This window comes from Monomorium pharaonis, chromosome 10 (genome assembly GCF_013373865.1).
Source record: "Monomorium pharaonis isolate MP-MQ-018 chromosome 10, ASM1337386v2, whole genome shotgun sequence".
Lineage (NCBI taxonomy): Eukaryota > Metazoa > Arthropoda > Insecta > Hymenoptera > Formicidae > Monomorium > Monomorium pharaonis.
Genome location: NC_050476.1, coordinates 18,415,943 through 18,435,093, shown reverse-complemented (window position 1 = coordinate 18,435,093; position 19,151 = coordinate 18,415,943). Strand labels below are relative to the sequence as shown.

Below are 19,151 nucleotides of genomic sequence, written 5' to 3'. Positions count from 1 at the left end.
AAGCGTTTCATACATTTGTACATTTAATTAAATAATTAAAATACCTGGTTTTATAAAGATGTGTGGAACTTCACAAGATAAAGCTATTTCAAAAGTGTCAGTTTAATTTTTCCATGCAACTTTTGACAATGATCGTTACGTTTAAACTGATCGTAGGAACACAGTAAGACTAACTTCTTGCCCACTTGTTTGGCAACATTATACGTTTATTAGAATATCAGTTAGCCGAATGCCACATAAATGGTACAATTGACCAATCAAACTAGAAATTTGCAGAGTATGTTATACACATTTTCTGAATTCTGTTTCTTTTTACTTTACTAATTTAAATTCGAATATTCCAACACAATGTATTTCTGTGTATAAAGAATTAAATAATTTAGATCTAATAATAGAGAAAATAAATAAAAGGAACATGTGAATTAGGAGCAGTCCTGTAAAACACATAATCCCTATTAATACTGTTCCAAGGTCTTTTAGAAATTAACAATTAATTATTGTTTATACAAAAATAAATAGTTTAAGAAAGTAATACTTTTTCGGAAAAACTGTATATTATATTCAAGATTGCCGAATACAGATGTGCATTATAATAGCAAATACTCGATCATTTTTTGTATCTATAAAATTCTTAGAATACATTTACACTCATTTCAACAATTATCAAGAATCTATACAGTTGGTATAGTTACTGTAATACTTTTGATATATTTTTTTATACATTAAATTCATTTTACGATTTTGAAAAAAATTTATTTTTAAATTACACGTCATAATTATTTACTCCAGCGCGCACTGCTAGTGGGAAAAGAAAAATTAGATTTGCTCAATATGACAATATTTAGTTATCAGATCCGAATTGTCTCTATATGACTAGATATTTTTTTTAAACAGATAACAAAATAGTTAGATTAATATCTAAATAAATATAATAAGATCTAATTGAATATGATTATTTATTGAATGTGTCCAGGCTATAACAATTGGTAATTATTTATCTGCATATCTGCAAATAATTTAAGAATTATTTTTAATACCTTGTATATATTATACACATAGTATATTCCAATTTTTAGTATTACATAAAATTTTACATAATTTTTTGTATTACATAAAATTACAAACATTTTTCCTGAATAGCGCATTATAGATTTTATAGAATGGATTTAAGTAGGAAATATTAGATGTATATGTAAATAATATTACACAAATAATTTTTTTTTTAATAAAAGGCAAATTACTGTATATTTTAACATTTATAAAAACACAACTCATATAAAATATGCCTTAATTGTTTAAAACTAAGTCTTCGTGTAGGTATTTAGTTGTGTGATTTTATATAAATTTCAAAGTTTTAAAGTTTACTTTCACAGAGTTCACTGAACCGAATAGAATTTTCGGTCTTTAAATATTACCATATTAATTGATAATCAATTTAATAATAATCATCCTTGGCTGAGATGTTATTTTTTTTCGCAGCAGGATCATTCATAGCAGTTGTGAGAGGGAGGGGATAGAAAAACATATGCTTGTTAGCATTATTATTATTATTAAATTGATTATCAATTTAATAGTATGATATTACTAGTCTGGTTTATCTTATAGCTGTGTTTTAAAAATCGAAAATCTTATTCGGCGCATAGTTCAATGAACTTTGAAAAGTATACAAAATTACACACGTAAATATCAGCACGAAGATTTAGCTTTAACCAATAAGCATAAGTATTCCATATGAGTTGTGTTTCTACGATCTATATTCTCTTATTTTATATTTGTGTTGGCCTATTCATTTAACCTATTGGAAATTGTCTTAGAAACAACTTAACTTTTTCCAATTTTATTTTTACCAATAGATAATAAAAGATTAGTTTTACTAAGGTAAAATATAAAGAAGTCAAATTAATTAATCAATTATACAATTAATTAGTTAAGTTAAGATCAATAAAATTTTTAAACAAAGCTTTTTCCATTGTTCTTTCATTGTTTTCTAAAGATTTTTTTATTGCAACACTCTTTTAGTGCATGCACTATTGGATTACTTACATCCGTTGTAAAAGGTTTTTCTAATTAATTTGTCAAATAGCAATTCTTTAATTAAAAACCCTAGCGGAAAATATTTTACAAAATTGTAAGAAAATTACAAAAATTTACAAGTGTTCCAATTCTACCATTTTTATGTAGTTTTTACAGAAAAATGCTAGAATTGGAACACTTTTGTAAATTTTTGTAGTTTTTTAGAATTCTGTAGAAAATTTTTCCGCCAGGGAAGAAGAAAAGAGTTACAAAGTTATTAAGAGAATTATTTCAACTTTTTATTTTGAGTATTCTAATATAAATAAACAATTCATCGTTATTATTTATTAAATATTAAATCAAAACATTTGTTACAACGTTTTACAACGTGTTACAACGTCAAAACAAAATATTGTTCAATTTCATAAAGTGACATTATATAACTTCTGTAACTGCATAATAAAATACCTTATATAATATTATAGAATATGATTTATTTCTATATATGATTGTTATTGTTGCACGCGATTGAAATCTTCAAACCGGATACATTTTTTCTATATTTTCCCTTTAACTACGTTCCGTTGTGTTATGTAAGATATATCTATCAAACATTATTCTAAAATTCTATTCAGCTTGTACTAATTCTAAAAATGCGACTTTAATTTGTTTTTCCGTAATATTACGTTTATATGCAGGCATCGATAAAAAATATTGTCGTGCCGCTCCGTTCATGTAGAGATCCGTCCTCCGTCCGGATTCTTGCATCACTGGCCCTTCGTTATTGCTCATAATTATATCGAATAACTTGATCGTTGTTTTCAACCTCTGCCGCTCAGCTTATTTGGTTGCGCGTTCCCAGGGGCTGGGGTTTTAAGGCACTCACGTTTTGGGTAGTACAGACATTATTTTACAGATTAACTTTACGCGGTTGATTAACTTTACAACAGTCTTACGCGACAGAATCACACGACAGAATGATTATGACTGAACCCGTCTTGGCGTCGGTCTTTGCCTTTTTATTTCAGTTTTCTGGGTTAAGAAGCATCCTTGCCCCTCAACATTCCTGGCAAGGCTGCTGCGTTCGAATTCCACTTATTCAGTTTTAATTAGGCCGTTGCGCTTGTTTTCCATTGTCACGCTCGGCGTTGTGCAATCTTATTATTTTGCTATTTTTTATACTTTGCCTAATCGCGACTTACATAGATCGGTTGCAAGGTCGGATAGGAAAATTCGGCTTGTAACAGTACGTATTTCAATCGCAAGTAAGATACCTGTACTCAATATGGCCATGTACTCAATTTGGCTCATCCCCCATTTTCAAATAGTTACACAATAAATTTCATAAATAACGCTCGTAATAAATACATCGTTCAGGAAGTCGATATTTATGCTAGTTAACTGCTCAATATCTCGACCTTTCTATGACTTGTAATCACACTTTATTCAAATTGTGTTCTTCTGAATCTAAAATTTTAGAGGTAAGTTTCTGCTTTGTGTAACTACCATGTAACGATTATAAATTCACAATTAATATTATTGTAGTTCTTTATTTATGTTTTTCAGCACTGTATTTATTTTAGGATTTTATTAAGACATCTTGCTTATAATTAAATAAAGAAAGCTCTTAGTATTGTGAAACTATTATGGCCAGTGATACTACTAAAAACACAATACATCTTATTATTATACAAGAAAGTTAAGATTCTGTTTCTTTATTTGATGTTTAATTTTTGATTTGTATTTTTTGTTTTTCTCTAATCAATTGAAGCTTTTTAACAGGTAAAAATTGAGATAATGCCCCTTGTAGTAAATAAACACAGTTTCATTATTTAACGAATAGCTGTATAAGTAACTTTTTCCATAAGTAATTAAATAAATGCTTAATTAAACATGTTGATTCTGTTATTTCGTTTTTTTTTTAATACATTTTTAAAAATATTTAGAAAAAAAAAATACATAGCTGAACTACATTGGGTATATATGTAATCAACATGGCCCAAGTGCTATCTTTTCTTTAAATCTTTACTATACTTATACAAATATTAAAAATATTTTTTTTACTTTCAGAAATGTTTCCTATTTTAAATCTGACTCTCACTTTTTAATTTCGTATTTAGAATAATCCCCAGAGCTTAGAGCGGGCATATTGGGTTCAGGTACCTTAAAATTACTTTCTTTATTCCTTACACAATCATTCTTTACATAATATGTACATGAAGTTTTCTAACTCCTTCGAGTTCTTCATAAAATTGAAATTATTGCCTAAAAGAGACTTTTAGAAAACAGTGTAATATTGGTTGTCTTAAAATTTTGAACCCCCTATAAAAATACTATTAAATTAATCCAATTGATATATATTGCATATATTCTTTATATTAAGACTTTTACTTTAAAAAAGTATTATGCAAAGTTGATAAGAAAATTCAGGAAAACTTCTTTATAAAGAAATAACCATCAGATAAAATTACAAACTTTTAATATTTAGGAATATAATAATACATATTAGTCCTATAATATCTACTAATATATTTATTACATATTTCTATATAATAAATAACCATTAAATTTCTATAATATATATAAAATAAAGATAACAAATTTTTATTATTATTTCTAAATCCGATAGAGCAAACCAATTACAATGTAAAAAAATTCTCTGTTTACAAAATTACTCATGCGATTGTTGTCTAAATCGAAGAGAGTCTCTTAGCTACCAAGACACATCGTCGATGCTCCTGGCCTATTCTCTCGCTGAGCTTCTTCCCGTTGAATTCGTACTCATCAAATGGAACTTCCAAAAGCTGACTGAAGGATAGTTTCATCGCAATTCGATACGAGTAATTGGATGTCATAATAGCAGAAGCCAAAGCCGGCACTCCGTTTGCATTCGTCACTTCATTGCTGCCGTGTATCGTGATAGGTATCCTCACATTTCCGCCACGTTTTAACACATTACCGAGTTCCAACGACGAGGCGACCAGCATTTCACCTACTCCTTGCTTCCCATAAGAAGGTAATGTTGCCAAGAACATGATCTCGAGAATACAGTTGACATTGTAGTGCTGGAAGAGATTTATCCGTGAATCCATGTCTATCATTAAGTCCACTAAAGCCTTCGATGATTTGCATCGGCAATTTTCGCTGAAGTGTTCGAAGAAACTTTTCTTGGAGCTATTGCTAGCCACCTGAAAAATTAATAGTACTTGTCATAAAACATGTAGATAATTCACTTTGCAAAAAGGAAATATTATTGAAATTGTTGTTGCTTTATCGAAATGCTAATTGGCTGTCTCGCTATCTCGTTGCTAAGTGCATTATGACTTGCATCACTTTGCTTCATTTCCAGCTGTTAAACTATTAATTTTGAATTGATGAACTATAAATTTACAATTATTTGTTACAATTTATTTTTAAAAGGTAAAAAACAAAAAGTTAAATAGCGTGCGCAAAACGCGCATCTGTAGTGTCTAAAATAGTAAAAATTAGGTAAAAAAAGAGTAGAGAAGCATATAGAAAATTAAGACATAAAGATTTTCTTTTAGACACTTTTTAAAAATATAATCAAGAGACATCTCAAAGACGTCTTACATCCTGATTTTAGACACTGAGTTCTTAAAATATTACAACTTAGGAAAACATGTCAATGATTGCGAAACTTTAACACTATTACATTATTATGAAATAGATAATCTATATCTATAATAAATAATCTATTTTTAGTATTTAAAAAACGGTTTTTGAAGTATAGAATAACACGCTGAAATGACAGTTACTCACTTGGATTTTGTTGAACGCGACACCGACTACCTCATTTGTGTTAACGTCGACAGCCACCACGCTCACACCGTCTTTAGCCGCGTTCAAACAGAGCTCCTCAAGTTCTTCAGACGCTCCCGATTCAGAAGTCAATTCCACGCCTATGCATATGTTCTCATAGAGAAAGAAGCTCTTTCGTATCACATTGAGAGCACCCTCCAGGGTCTCGTCCGACAAGGACTCGAATTCTATTCGATCGTTTCCCGTTGAGCCCCAACACCGATGAGACGTCCTTTTGCGCGGGTTACTGGGAAAGAAACGCAATCGCATTGTAATTATTTCGCAGCATAAAATTCAAAAACACAAAATTTTCAAAAGTTGAAAACTCAAATAAATTAATCTCACAAATTTAAGTAGGACATTATCGTAATATAAATTGCAAATCTGTCATAAAAAACTTAATTGCTTATATTCAGAAAACGCAAGTGATCAGTGAGCGGTCAGAGATTATTGGTCCTTAAGTGTAATTTACACGAAGTGATTCTTATTCATTTTTTAACCAGCGTCTTAATTTGTTTGTGAATTTGCTGATAAAAACGCTGATTTTTTATTCGTTAACGTCTACAATTTTAAGGTCGCGGCGTCTATTAATCGCAACCATAAAGTAATTGAACATCTTCAATTTTATCGCTCTTGTCAAACGAATGGTACCAGCGTAAAAAATCACTCCGTCAAAACTGAACAATTTTCGACGCTTGTTGTTAATATTTTTTATTGCTAGCTTGTCGCTCTCCCAGAACAAATTTTTGATCAACAAAATTCGTTCTGTGCAGAACTATTTACACATTGTTGATAACCAAATGAAGTCGCTAGCATTCGTCATGGCATCACAGAATGATATAACTCGAGTCGTTATTGTCGGACGAAAAAATTTTAATTTAATACAAACTAATTGTAAATTTGTTATTTTTTATTTTGTAATTCTAATCTTAGAATTGTAATCAACTTTAAAAACTTATAATTTTAATGTTTTGTTTAATGAAAAGATGTGCTCATCAAACAATTAATATAAAAAAAATAAGAGCTTTAAAAATGTATTTCTTTCATAAAAAATATTTCCAGAAATATGCGTATTATTCCATAGAAAAACATAAATTATTATTAGATTAAAAAATGATATTTTTTCTTACGACTATTATTATTACATAAAAGATTAGATTTATCTCGAAATTTTTCTTTGTGCATGTTCAAGTTTTTTTTCTTAGGTCAGGAAGTATCATTGCTATTTGTCCATCTCGTATAGATCTATTAGAATAATCTTTTAGTTTAATGTGCATATTTATTGCTTTTTAATTTTTTTAACGACATTTTGCATATATATGGAAAACAGGAAAAAGCACATACACATATATGCATTCAAATGCAACAAATGTGGAAATACCCGTTGACCATCTCGTACATGCGCAGTATACCAAATTGTTCGCTGATTTATTCGCCACCGTCTTGACACAAACGTTTTTTAACGCTGATAGTTATTTATTTGATAAGAGCAGTAACAATTTTGTTACAGCGACCACACCGCGACTTTAAAATTGTAGACTATTAAATAGAAAACGCTGAAACGCTGGCTTTGTTAGCAACGTGTAAATTCTTTAATACTAGCGAACTTTATTTTTCAGAAATTTGCTTTAAAAGAGCAACAAGCTTTAAAAGTTGCTGTGTGTAAATAACGCTTTACTATTAAATCTTTAAATTTAGACCAATTATATTAGCAAATTACTCAACTGGGTCTTGATCCTTGAATTCATTCGCAAGAGAAACATATTCGCAAATTCTGTTTGTAGAGAAAAGTTGGAAATTTATTGGCTATGGTATGGCTTTTAACCAATAAACTTTCAACTTTTTTATTAGAGCGGGTATTTGCGCATACATTTCTCTTGCAAATAAATTCAAGAATCAAACCTCTGTTGTGCAACGGTTGTGTTTTCTGAATGTAACCAATGATTACTACCATATGGTTGGCTAAAAAATAAAAATATATATAGTTCAAAAGGTTTGTTATGAGCGTTTAATTTTGATTTCCATAAATATTCCTATTATTGTATAACAGATTGTGTAATTCGAATTACAGACTATTTATTTTTCTTATTAAGACAATTAAAAAAAACCCTTTCATAGTAAATTTAACTTTAACTTTGTAATATTTTGTTTATCAAAGCATGTCAAACCTTTTTTTAAAAATTATTCTTTCTTATTAATTGTACTTTTTTCAGGGAATTAAATGTCTCGATTATATAAAATGTACCATTACTCATTTTGTCTGTTTATCGCGCTTCATAATTGCAATGACCCTGGAAGAAAATTAAAGACTTGTTTATCAAACGAATAACAAAGTTCACGATAGATGAAATAATAACTTTTCAGTAATCACGAAGAATTCTCAAAAAAACAAAAAACATTAAATTAATCTGTTGAAACCTTAATTTTATGTAAATTTTATGAATATTATAATATAATATTGTACAAATGTTTTTAAATTGTTATTCCATAACGTAATATTTCTAAACATTATAATTACAATGTAGAAATATTATTGTTAATATTCTACCGGAATATTTTCCATAATAACGTTGTGTACAACATTATAAACCACATATTTGAAAACGTCACATGTTATAAAATCACTGTAATTACATTGTGTTAATGATATCTTACTTACTGGATTTCTTCTACGAAAGTCACAAAATTCACATATTTCGAAAAAATTTCTACACTGTTGCAGAACACTACATAAAAAGTATTCCGAAAAATAGAATAGCGATTGTAACTAGAAAACTTTTTTTAAGTGCAGTTGCAGATATCTAATATAATTGTTAAAATTTAAATTAAGATGAAATCCAACTTTTTAATTATTAATTTGATAAACTTTGTCCTAAGAACATTACCTCATATTGACAGAAAGATCTTAACACCGTGGCTGTTTGTCGTGTACTGGAGAATGTACTGATAAACTTGCTCGCGTACTATAATGATAGACTTAATGATGGATGATTCGGCGTCAGGGCTGCGCTTACAAGGGGGACCTGGTGGGGGGATGTGGTGGAATTCTGTAACTCGTTATCTCGTCGTTATGTGTTATAACGACAGTTGCGCAGCTTTTTTACCATATAAAACATCTGCGCTATTGTCGTTATAACACATAACGACGAGATAACGAGGTACAGAATTCCATCACTAGCAGTCTATCATTATAGTGTTAAGGGGATCCTGGAGTGCCTTTGAAATTGGATCTAGGTCGATAATGTAAAGTCATTTATGCACATTATTAATGAGATTTTATATGTATTTCTTGTGTAAATTTAGAAAATCTTTTCCAGAATCTGGTTCATCTTATAGCTGTGTTTTAAAGATCGAAAATTTTATTCGGCGCATGGTTCAATGAACTTTGAAAAGTATACAAAATCAGACATGTAAATATCAGCACGAAAATCTAGCTTTAACCGATATGTATAAGTATTCCATATGAGTTGTGTTTTTACGATCTATATTCTTTTATTTATATATTTGTGTTGACCTATTCATTTAGCCTTTTGCAAATTGTCTTAAAAACAATTTAACTTTTTCCAATTTGTTTTACCAATAGAAAATAAGAGATTAGTTTTACTAAGGTAAAATATAAAAGAGTCAAATTAATTAATCAATTATACAATTAATTATGTTAAGATAAGATTAATAAAATTTTTAAACAAAGATTTTTCCATTGTCCTTCTATTGTTTCTTAAAGTTTTTTTTTTTATTGCAATCCTCCTTTAGTGCATGCACTATTGGATTACTTACATTTGTTGTAAAAAGTTTTTCTAATTAATTTGTCAAATAACAATTTTTTAATTAAAGAGAAGAAAAGAGTTACAAAGTTATTAAAAGAATTATTTCAACTTTTTATTTTGAGTATTCTAATATAAATAAACAATTCATCGTTATTGTTTATCAAATATATATTAAATCAAAATACCATTTGTTACAACGTTTTACGTCACAAGAAAATATCGTTCAATTTCATAAAGTGACATTATAACTTCTGTAACTGCATAATAAAATACTTTATATAATACATTGTATAACATTATAAAACACGATTTATTTCTATCTATGGTTGTTATTGTTGCACTTGATTAAAGTCTTCAAACCGGATACATTTTTCCTACATTTTCCTTTTAACTACGTGCTTTTGTGTTATATATCTATCAAACATTATTCTAAAATTCTATTCAGCTTGTACTGATTCTAAAAACGTGACTTTAATTTGTTTTTCCGTAATATTGCGTTTATATGCACGCATTGATAAAAAATACTGTCGTGCCGTTCCGTTCACGTAGCCGTCCGTTCTCCGTCCGGGTCCTTGCATCACTGGCCTTTTGTTATTATTTATAATTATATTGAATAACTTGATTGTTGTTTTCAATCTCTGCTATTCAGCTTATTTGGTTGCGCGATCCCAGGGGCTGGGGTTTTAAGGCACTCACGTTTTGGATAGTAAAGACACTATTTTACAAATTAACTTTACGCGGTTAATTAACTTTACAGCAGTCTTACGTGACAGAATCACGCGCCAGAAGACTGAGCCCGTCTTGGCGTCTTTCCCTTTTTATTTCAGTTTTTGGATTAAAACGCATCCTTGCCTCTCAACATTCCTGGCAAGGCTGCTACGTTCAAATTCTACTTATTCAGTTTTAATTGGGCGATTGTTTTCCATTGTCACGCTTGGCGTTGCACAATTTTATTATTTTGCTTTTTATATTTCGCCGAATCGCGGCTTACATAGGTCGGTTACGAGGTCGGAAATGGAAAAATCCGACTCGTAACAGTACGCATTTCAATCGCAAATAAGGTACCTGTATCCAATACGGCCATGTATGTATAAATAAATATATACATACATGAAGTTTTCTAACTTCTTCGAGTTCTTTATTAAATTGGAATTATTGCTTAAAAGAGACTTTTAGAACACAGTATATTGGTTGTCTTAAAATTTGGATTCTCTATAAAAATACTATCAAATCTCTCGATCCAAAAATTTATATATATTGCATATATTCTTTATGTTAAAACTTTTATTTTAAAAAAATATTAAGAAAAGTTCATGAGAAATTTCAAGAAGACTTGCTTATAAAGAAATAAACATTAGATAACATTACAAACTTTTAATATATTTAAGAATATAATAATACATATTAGCCCTATAATATCTACTAATACATTTATTATATATTGCTATATAATAAATAATTATTAAATTTCTATAATGTATATAAAATAAAGATAACAAATTTTTATTATTATTTCTAAATCCGATAAAGCAAACCGATTACAATGTAAAAAAATTCTCTGTTTACAAAATTACTCATGCGATTGTTGTCTAAATCGAAGAGAGTCTCTTAGCTACCAAGACACATCGTCGATGCTCCTGGCCTATTCTCTCGCTGAGCTTCTTCCCGTTGAATTCGTACTCATCAAATGGAACTTCCAAAAGCTGACTGAAGGATAGTTTCATCGCAATTCGATACGAGTAATTGGATGTCATAATAGCAGAAGCCAAAGCCGGCACTCCGTTTGCATTCGTCACTTCATTGCTGCCGTGTATCGTGATAGGTATCCTCACATTTCCGCCACGTTTTAACACATTACCGAGTTCCAACGACGAGGCGACCAGCATTTCACCTACTCCTTGCTTCCCATAAGGAGGTAATGTTGCCAAGAACATGATCTCGAGAATACAGTTGACATTGTAGTGCTGGAAGAGATTTATCCGTGAATCCATGTCTATCATTAAGTCCACTAAAGCCTTCGATGATTTGCATCGGCAATTTTCGCTGAAGTGTTCGAAGAAACTTTTCTCGGAGCTATTGCTAGCCACCTGAAAAATTAATAGTACTTGTCATAAAACATGTAGATAATTCACTTTGCAAAAAGGAAATATTATTGAAATTGTTGTTGCTTTATCGAAATGCTAATTGGCTGTCTCGCTATCTCGTTGCTAAGTGCATTATGACTTGCATCACTTTGCTTCATTTCCAGCTGTTAAACTATTAATTTTGAATTGATAAACTATAAATTTACAATTATTTGTTACAATTTATTTTTAAAAAGATAAAAAACAAAAAGTTAAATAGCAAAGCGCGCGTCTGTAGTGTCTAAAATATTAAAAATTAGGTAGAAAAAGAGTAGAGAAGCATATAGAAAATTAAGACATTAAGGTTTTCTTTTAGAACACTTTTTAAAAATATAATCAAGAGACATCTCAAAGACATTTTTAAGACAATCTTACATGCTGATTTTAAACATTGCGCTGAGATCTTAAATATAACAACCTAGAAAAACATGTTGATGATTGCAAAACTTTAACACTATAGTAAATGATCTATTTTTAATATTTAAAAAACGGTTTTTGAAGTATAGAATAACACGCTAAAATGACAGTTACTCACTTGGATTTTGTTGAACGCGACACCGATTACCTCATTTGTGTCAACAACGACAGCTACCACGCTCACACCGTCTTTAGCCGCGTACAAACAAAGTTTCTCAAGTTCCTCAGACGCTCCCGATTCAGAAGTCAATTCCACGCCTATGCATGTGTTCTCATAGAGAAAGAAGCTCTTTCGTATCACATTGAGAGCACCCTCCAGGGTCTCGTCCGACAAGGACTCGAATTCTATCCGATCGTTCCCTATCACGCCCCAACACCGATGGGACATCCTTTTGCGCGTGTTACTGGGAGATAAGCGCAATCGCATTGTGATTATTTCGCAGAATAAAGTTCAAAAACACAAAATTTTTAAAAAAGGTATCAAATAAATTAATCTTACGAATTAATCTTACAAATTTAAGTAGGACATGTACATTATTGTAACGTAAATTGCAAATCTGTCATAGAAAAATGTAATTGATTACGTTTAGAAGACACAAGTGATCAGTGAGCGGTCCGTGATTATTGATCCTTAAGCGTAATTTACACGGAGTGATTTCTATTTAATTTTTAAGAGGCGTTCTAATTTGTTAGCGAATTTGTTGATAAAAACACTGATCTTTTATTCGCTAACGTCTACAATTTTAGAATCGCGGCATCTATTAATTGCTACTATAAAGTTGAACATCTTCAATTTTATCGCTCTTGTCAAACGAATGGTATTAGCGTAAAAAATCGCTCCGTCAAAATTGAGCAATTTTTGACGCTTGTGTTATTGTTTTTTTATTGTCAGCTTGTCGCTCTCTCAGAACAAATTTTCGATCAACAAAATTTGTTCTGTGCTGAACTATTTACACGTTGTTTATAAGGTTTATAAGCAAATGAAGTCGCTAGCATTTGTCATGACGTCACAGAATAATATAACTCGAGCCGCTATTGTCGGACGAAAAAATTTTAGTTAATACAAACCAATTGTGAATTCGTCATTTTTTATTTTGTAATTCCAATCTGAGAATTATAATCAACCTTAAAAATTTATAATTTCAATGTTTTGTTTCAGTGAAAAAATGTGCTCATCAAAAAATTAATATTTAAAAAAAGAGCTTTTTTTTTCCTCCCAAAAACTATTTCCAGGAATATGCGTATTATTGAATAGAAAAATAAAAATTATTATTACATTAAAAAATATTTTTTCTTACATGAATATTATTATTATACATCTAAAAGATTAAATTTACCTCGAATTCTTCTTCGTGCATGTTCAAGTTATTTTTTTCAGGTCAGGAAGTATCATTGCTATTTGTCCATCTCGTATAGATCTATTAGAATAATTTTTTAGTTTAATGTGCATATTTATTGCTTTTTAATTTTTTTAACGACATTTTGCATATATATGGAAAACAGGAAAAAGCACATACACATATATGCATTCAAATGCAACAAATGTGGAAATAATACCCGTTGACCATCTCGTACATGCGCAGTATACCAAATTGTTCGCTGATTTATTCGCCACCGTCTTGACACAAACGCTTTTTAACGCTGATAGTTATTTATTTGATAAGAGCAGTAACAATTTTGTTACAGCGACCACGCCGCGACTTTAAAATTGTAGACTATTAAATAGAAAACGCTGAAACGCTGGCTTTGTTAGCAACGTGTAAATTCTTTAATACTAGCGAACTTTATTTATCAGAAATTTGCTCTAGAAGAGCAACAAGCATCAAAAGTTGCTCTGTGTAAATCTGTAAATAACGCTTTACTATTTAATCTCTAAATTTAGATCAATTATATTAGCAAATTACTCAACTGGGTCTTGATTCTTGAAATCATTTGCAAGAGAAACATATTCGCAAATTCTGTTCGTAGAGAAAAGTTGGAAATTTATTGGCTATGGTATGGCTTTTAATCAATAAACTTTCAACTTTTCTATTAGAGCGGGTATTTGCGCATACATTTCTCTTGCGAATGAATTCAAGAATCAAACCTCTGTTGTGCAACGGTTGTGTTTTCTGAATGTAACCAATGATTACTACCATATGGTTGGCTAAAAAATAAAAATATATAATTCAAGAGGTTTGTTATGAGCGTTTAATTTTGATTTCCATAAATATTCCTATTATTGTATAACAGATTGTGTAATTCGAATTACAGACTATTTATTTTTCTTATTAAGACAATTAAAAAAAACACTTTTATATTAAATTTAACTTTAACTTTGTAATATTTTGTTTATCAAAGCATGTCGAACCTTTTTTTAAAAATTATTCTTTCTTATTAATTGTACTTTTTTCAGGGAATTAAATGTCTCGATTATATAAAATGTACCATTACTCATTCGGTCTGTTTATCGCGCTTCATAATTTCAATGACCCTGTTGGAACGAAATTAAAGACTTGTTTATCAAACAAATAACAAAGTTTACGATAGATATAATAATAACTTTTCAGTAATCACAAAGAATTCTCAAAAAAAGAAACATTAAATTAATCTTTTAAAACATTAATTTTATGTAAATTTTATGAACATTGTGATATAATATTTTACAAATGTTTCTAAATTGTTATTCCATAACGTAATATTTCTAAACATTATAATTACAATGTAGAAATATTATTGTTAATATTCTACCCAAATATTTTTCACAATAACGTTGTATACAACATTAAGAACTACGTATTTGAAAACATTACATGTTATAAAATATCACTGTAATTACATTGTGTTAATGATATCTTGCTTACTACATTTCTTCCACGAAAATCACAAAATCCACATATTTCGAAAAAAAATTTTACACTGTCGCAGTACACTACATAAAGAGTATTCAAAAAAATATAATAGCGATTGTAACTAGAAAACTTTTTAAAAGTGCAGTTGCAGATGTTTAATATAATTGTTAAAATTTAAATTAAGATAAACTCCGATTTTTTAATTCTCAATTTGATAAATTTTGTCCTAAGAACATTACCTCATGTTAACAGAAAGATCTTAACACAGTGGCTGTTTGTCATGTACTGGAGAATGTACTGATAAACTTGCTCGTGTACTATAATGATAGAATTAATGGATGATTCGGCATCAGGGCTGCGCTTACAAGGGGGACCTAGCAGTCTCTATCATTATAGTGTTATCGGGATCCTGCCTTTGAAATTTGATCGATAATGTGGAGTTATTTATGCATATTATTAATGAGATTTCATATGTATTTCTTGTATAGATTTAGAAACTCTTTTCCAGAATTAAAGTACACATATTAATATCAACCTATGAATTTGATTGCATCATAACAAGTACATACAAATGCTTTAAAAATAAACAACAAATCCATAATTTATATTGTACAACTCTAGCACTTTGTAGCAAAACTTTTGGCATCGGTTACAGCTTGGCATGCAGCGTGACACGAAAAACAAAGATAGTAAAAATGTGCGCTTTTCAGAAAATTAATCAAAAATTTAAAAATTTTGGTGTCCAAAACTATTTTGTCAAATCTCATTACATTTCATGCACAAGATGCACCTGCTACTAGGTGTTTACTATAAAACTTTTAGCGTATTTGATGCACATTGACAAAAGTTGTACATAATAGACATGGTTATACTTAAAAAAGATGATGTAATTCTGGCCGAGTACTGTATACTAAAAAATCCAACTCAAATTCAATAATCAAGTTTTATTTTCGAGAAAAGTCGAGTATTTATAAGAAGTAATATTTTATATATTGTATTTGCGAAGTAATCGATAGCTACTTTTGATTTTTTAAATAAGTATAATGGCTGCAAAAATTTTAAATATATTTGTAAATAATTTTTATTGTAAAGAATTAAATCTTTTACAAGTAGATTTGAATCCTAAAAATGACTTGAATTCTCAGAAATAAAATTTCTAGTAAAGAATACTCATAAAAATAAAACATAAGGAATCGAAAATATTTGTTCTAGATCCGAGTCCACTTGAAAGTGACATTTTTATTTTTCGAGGGTAACCCTTCTCGTCTAGGTTCAAATCTACTTAAAAGTACTACTTTTATTTTTTAAAGTAATCTCAGAGATTTGAAATTACGCAAGCAAATTCGAATCTACTTATAAGATATTAATCCCATCACCTATCAGTACAATTAAATAACAAGTAATGCAATCAGCTACAATCATTATAATCGAATTGACCCACACAGCAAAATATATCTGAGATATAATCAGATATTTTTGTTCTTACAATTTTAGGTCAACTTTAAAATATTTTATTATCAGATATTCATAGAGTTTCTGCAGGACATAACTTGATATCACGTTTTATCTGTAAAAGGATATCTCTGCGATTTGTATATGATTGTATATGATATAATTGGTATTGACAGTCAAATTTTTTTCATCACATTGTTTGCTTTATGATTTTTTTGAGATATATTTCGTAATCAATAAGATAATTCATGCAACATATTTTAAGATAAACTTCAAACTTCAACTATTTTGAACATAAGAATTAAAGATAAGATTAAATATAAGAATCGCAAGTATCACATCTGAGATAACATCATTATTATGACTTTTTAATATCTTGGGGATATCTCCAAAATATTCTTAATTGTTATTTGTGTAACAAGTATGGCAAATTGGCTAATTGCCCGTAAATGCGGAAAATAAACGCACAAACGGAAGCTGAACACAATATTTTTTATTACCTGTGCATCAAAATGTTGATCCTTGAATATAAATTGACAAATGAGAAAAAGACCACTTTCGGTGCACAGATAGAGAAAAATATCTTGACAGAGATGTGCAATAGATATTCTGACAATTAGATATTTTCAAGATATTTCTGTGATGTGGGAAAAGTGTGCTTAGGTTGATTCTTTATGTTTCGTATATGTAAATTTATGGATTAATCGTCAAATGATTATAAAACATTTCGTTATGTCAAACAACAGCTAACTAAAATAATTAATTTATATTACATTTCTAAGTATTGAACAATTGAGCAATATAAATTCAATGTAACTTACATTGGCCGCGTTCAGCAGACACAACTGTTGAGTGAGCGCTCAGTGATTCTTTAATATGATTGGTTAATACCTTTAGATCTAACCAATCATATTAAAGAATCGCTGAGCGCTTACTCAACAGTTATGTCTCAATAAATCTCAAAGATTAATCAAGAATTTTTTTAATCTAAAATCTTAATTATTCCAATCAAATTCATGCGTTATTAGTTTTGTAATCTCTCATAATTAAGTGTCGTTTAATTTGTATTTCTATCTATGTAATCTTTGTGTACATAACTTATAATTAAGTCAAATACTAGATTAGTAAGTTTAAAGAAGTAATAACAATTAGAAAGAGGATTTCCAACATAAAAAGTAATATGTTAAATCAATTTAGCGACTAATTGTTACAAACAAATTAATAAAAATTTACTGTAGCGGAAAACTAATTGCATTAATCTATTATATAAAAATTATTTAAAAAACATGTATAACTTTATCTTAAATCGTACTCCGTGGCAAAAAAATAAACAGTAAGTATAAATTATAATTTGTTTTTGCCCATAATTAGACCAGCAAGTTTAGCCACTGTAATACTGTACACATTGCTCGGAGAAAAATATTTTTTTAATTTCTTAAATAAAAGTGTTTTTTATAATTTACTCATTAAATGTAATATTTTAAAGAAATTATTGAGATATATTTCGTATATCCGCAATGATTTCAGTATATATCACAGATCTCCATTGCTGTGTAGGAAATATTTGTGAATATTTATCACAAATATTGTGTGATATTTAAGTATATAATTAATATAATCAAATTTATGATTTAATTTATTTTTTTGATTAATTATAAATCTTGCATTGCAGATAACCATCCAGATAGCACAGAGCGCTCAAAAAGAACTCAATTGTATGTCACCAATTATGAATTCTTTTTGAACTCTCTGCGCTATCTGGGCAAGCTTAAATAATAAGTAAAATTTTATTCTGAAGTCAAGCAACGTTGGGCACGGTTAGTAGTAGTACTTGGATGGGTAACCACTTGGAAATACCGCGTAACGTTTACCTTAATTTTTTATTTCCAGAAAGTGTAAGATATATTTATCAAATATGTATAAATATTGTCAAAATGTATTTTTTAATACGTAGATTTTATAAAAAATATATATATTCATAATATATCATCTCATAGATATCGTATGCTATCTGAAATAATCTAACGCACGGACTTTACTCTATATATAGATATAAGCACGATTCTATATTATACGATAATATTGTATAATGGGTACAATGTATATTGAAAGTGTATAGTGCATATGCATCTATATAGTGCAGTACATATTAAACATTTTCGTTTTATGAAAAGCCACACTTTTTTGCCTTTTAATTATAATTAATAATATATTATCTTTTAAATTCGCGTGGATGTTATATTATAATAATTACAATAAGAACGTTTATAACGTACGTGTATTATTCAATTAATTCATATTATTGCAGGCATTCATCAAATTATACATATGTAATCACAATAAAAATGTAAAATTTGTATGTATATATTATTCAATAAATCATTTACTTCTCCTTTTAATAAGACCTAGGCTTTAGAATAAACTTAATTATAAGGTTTATCTATATGCTGGTATTGGCAATCTCTCTTTATTTATATTAATATTATTAAAGATATAAAAATTTTGTTTTTATAACTATTGAAGGCAAATTTCCATTGAAGACGTTACGTCTATCGTCTCATAATTAAATCAATCAAAACCCAATGAAAAATAGTACATTGAATCGATATCGATTTGACGTCGAAATCATCATTTCGATGTCGATTCGATGTCGATTCGACGTCGAATTGCTGTCGAATTCATTATCGTTTCTCGGTGGGAACATTCCATTGTATTGTATTATTTAATAA

The 19,151-nt window shown here is 29.1% G+C and overlaps 2 protein-coding genes across 5 annotated transcripts; both read right to left on the bottom strand.

The window, feature by feature from the left end:
• Positions 1 to 3,926: 3,926 nt before the first annotated feature.
• On the bottom strand, positions 3,927 to 8,802 carry LOC118644187. The gene is made up of 3 exons (XM_036293013.1): positions 8,718 to 8,802; positions 5,794 to 6,079; positions 3,927 to 5,201 (listed from the first exon to the last, which is right to left on the bottom strand). Exons 1-3 carry the CDS (start codon positions 8,720 to 8,722, stop codon positions 4,704 to 4,706), a joined length of 789 nt encoding a protein of 262 aa, XP_036148906.1. The 5' UTR covers positions 8,723 to 8,802; the 3' UTR covers positions 3,927 to 4,703.
• A 2,275-nt stretch (positions 8,803 to 11,077) lies between these two features.
• On the bottom strand, positions 11,078 to 15,293 carry LOC105839313. 4 transcript variants are annotated; one of them, XM_012685527.3, is made up of 3 exons: positions 15,210 to 15,293; positions 12,258 to 12,543; positions 11,078 to 11,686 (listed from the first exon to the last, which is right to left on the bottom strand). In XM_012685527.3, exons 1-3 carry the CDS (start codon positions 15,212 to 15,214, stop codon positions 11,189 to 11,191), a joined length of 789 nt encoding a protein of 262 aa, XP_012540981.3. In that variant the 5' UTR covers positions 15,215 to 15,293; the 3' UTR covers positions 11,078 to 11,188. The 4 variants fall into 4 exon arrangements, with proteins under 4 accessions (XP_012540981.3, XP_036148903.1, XP_036148904.1 ...); XM_036293010.1 differs by lacking the exon at positions 15,210 to 15,293 and adding an exon at positions 14,567 to 14,629; XM_036293011.1 differs by lacking the exon at positions 15,210 to 15,293 and adding an exon at positions 14,490 to 14,622.
• Between the last annotated feature and the right edge of the window lie 3,858 nt (positions 15,294 to 19,151).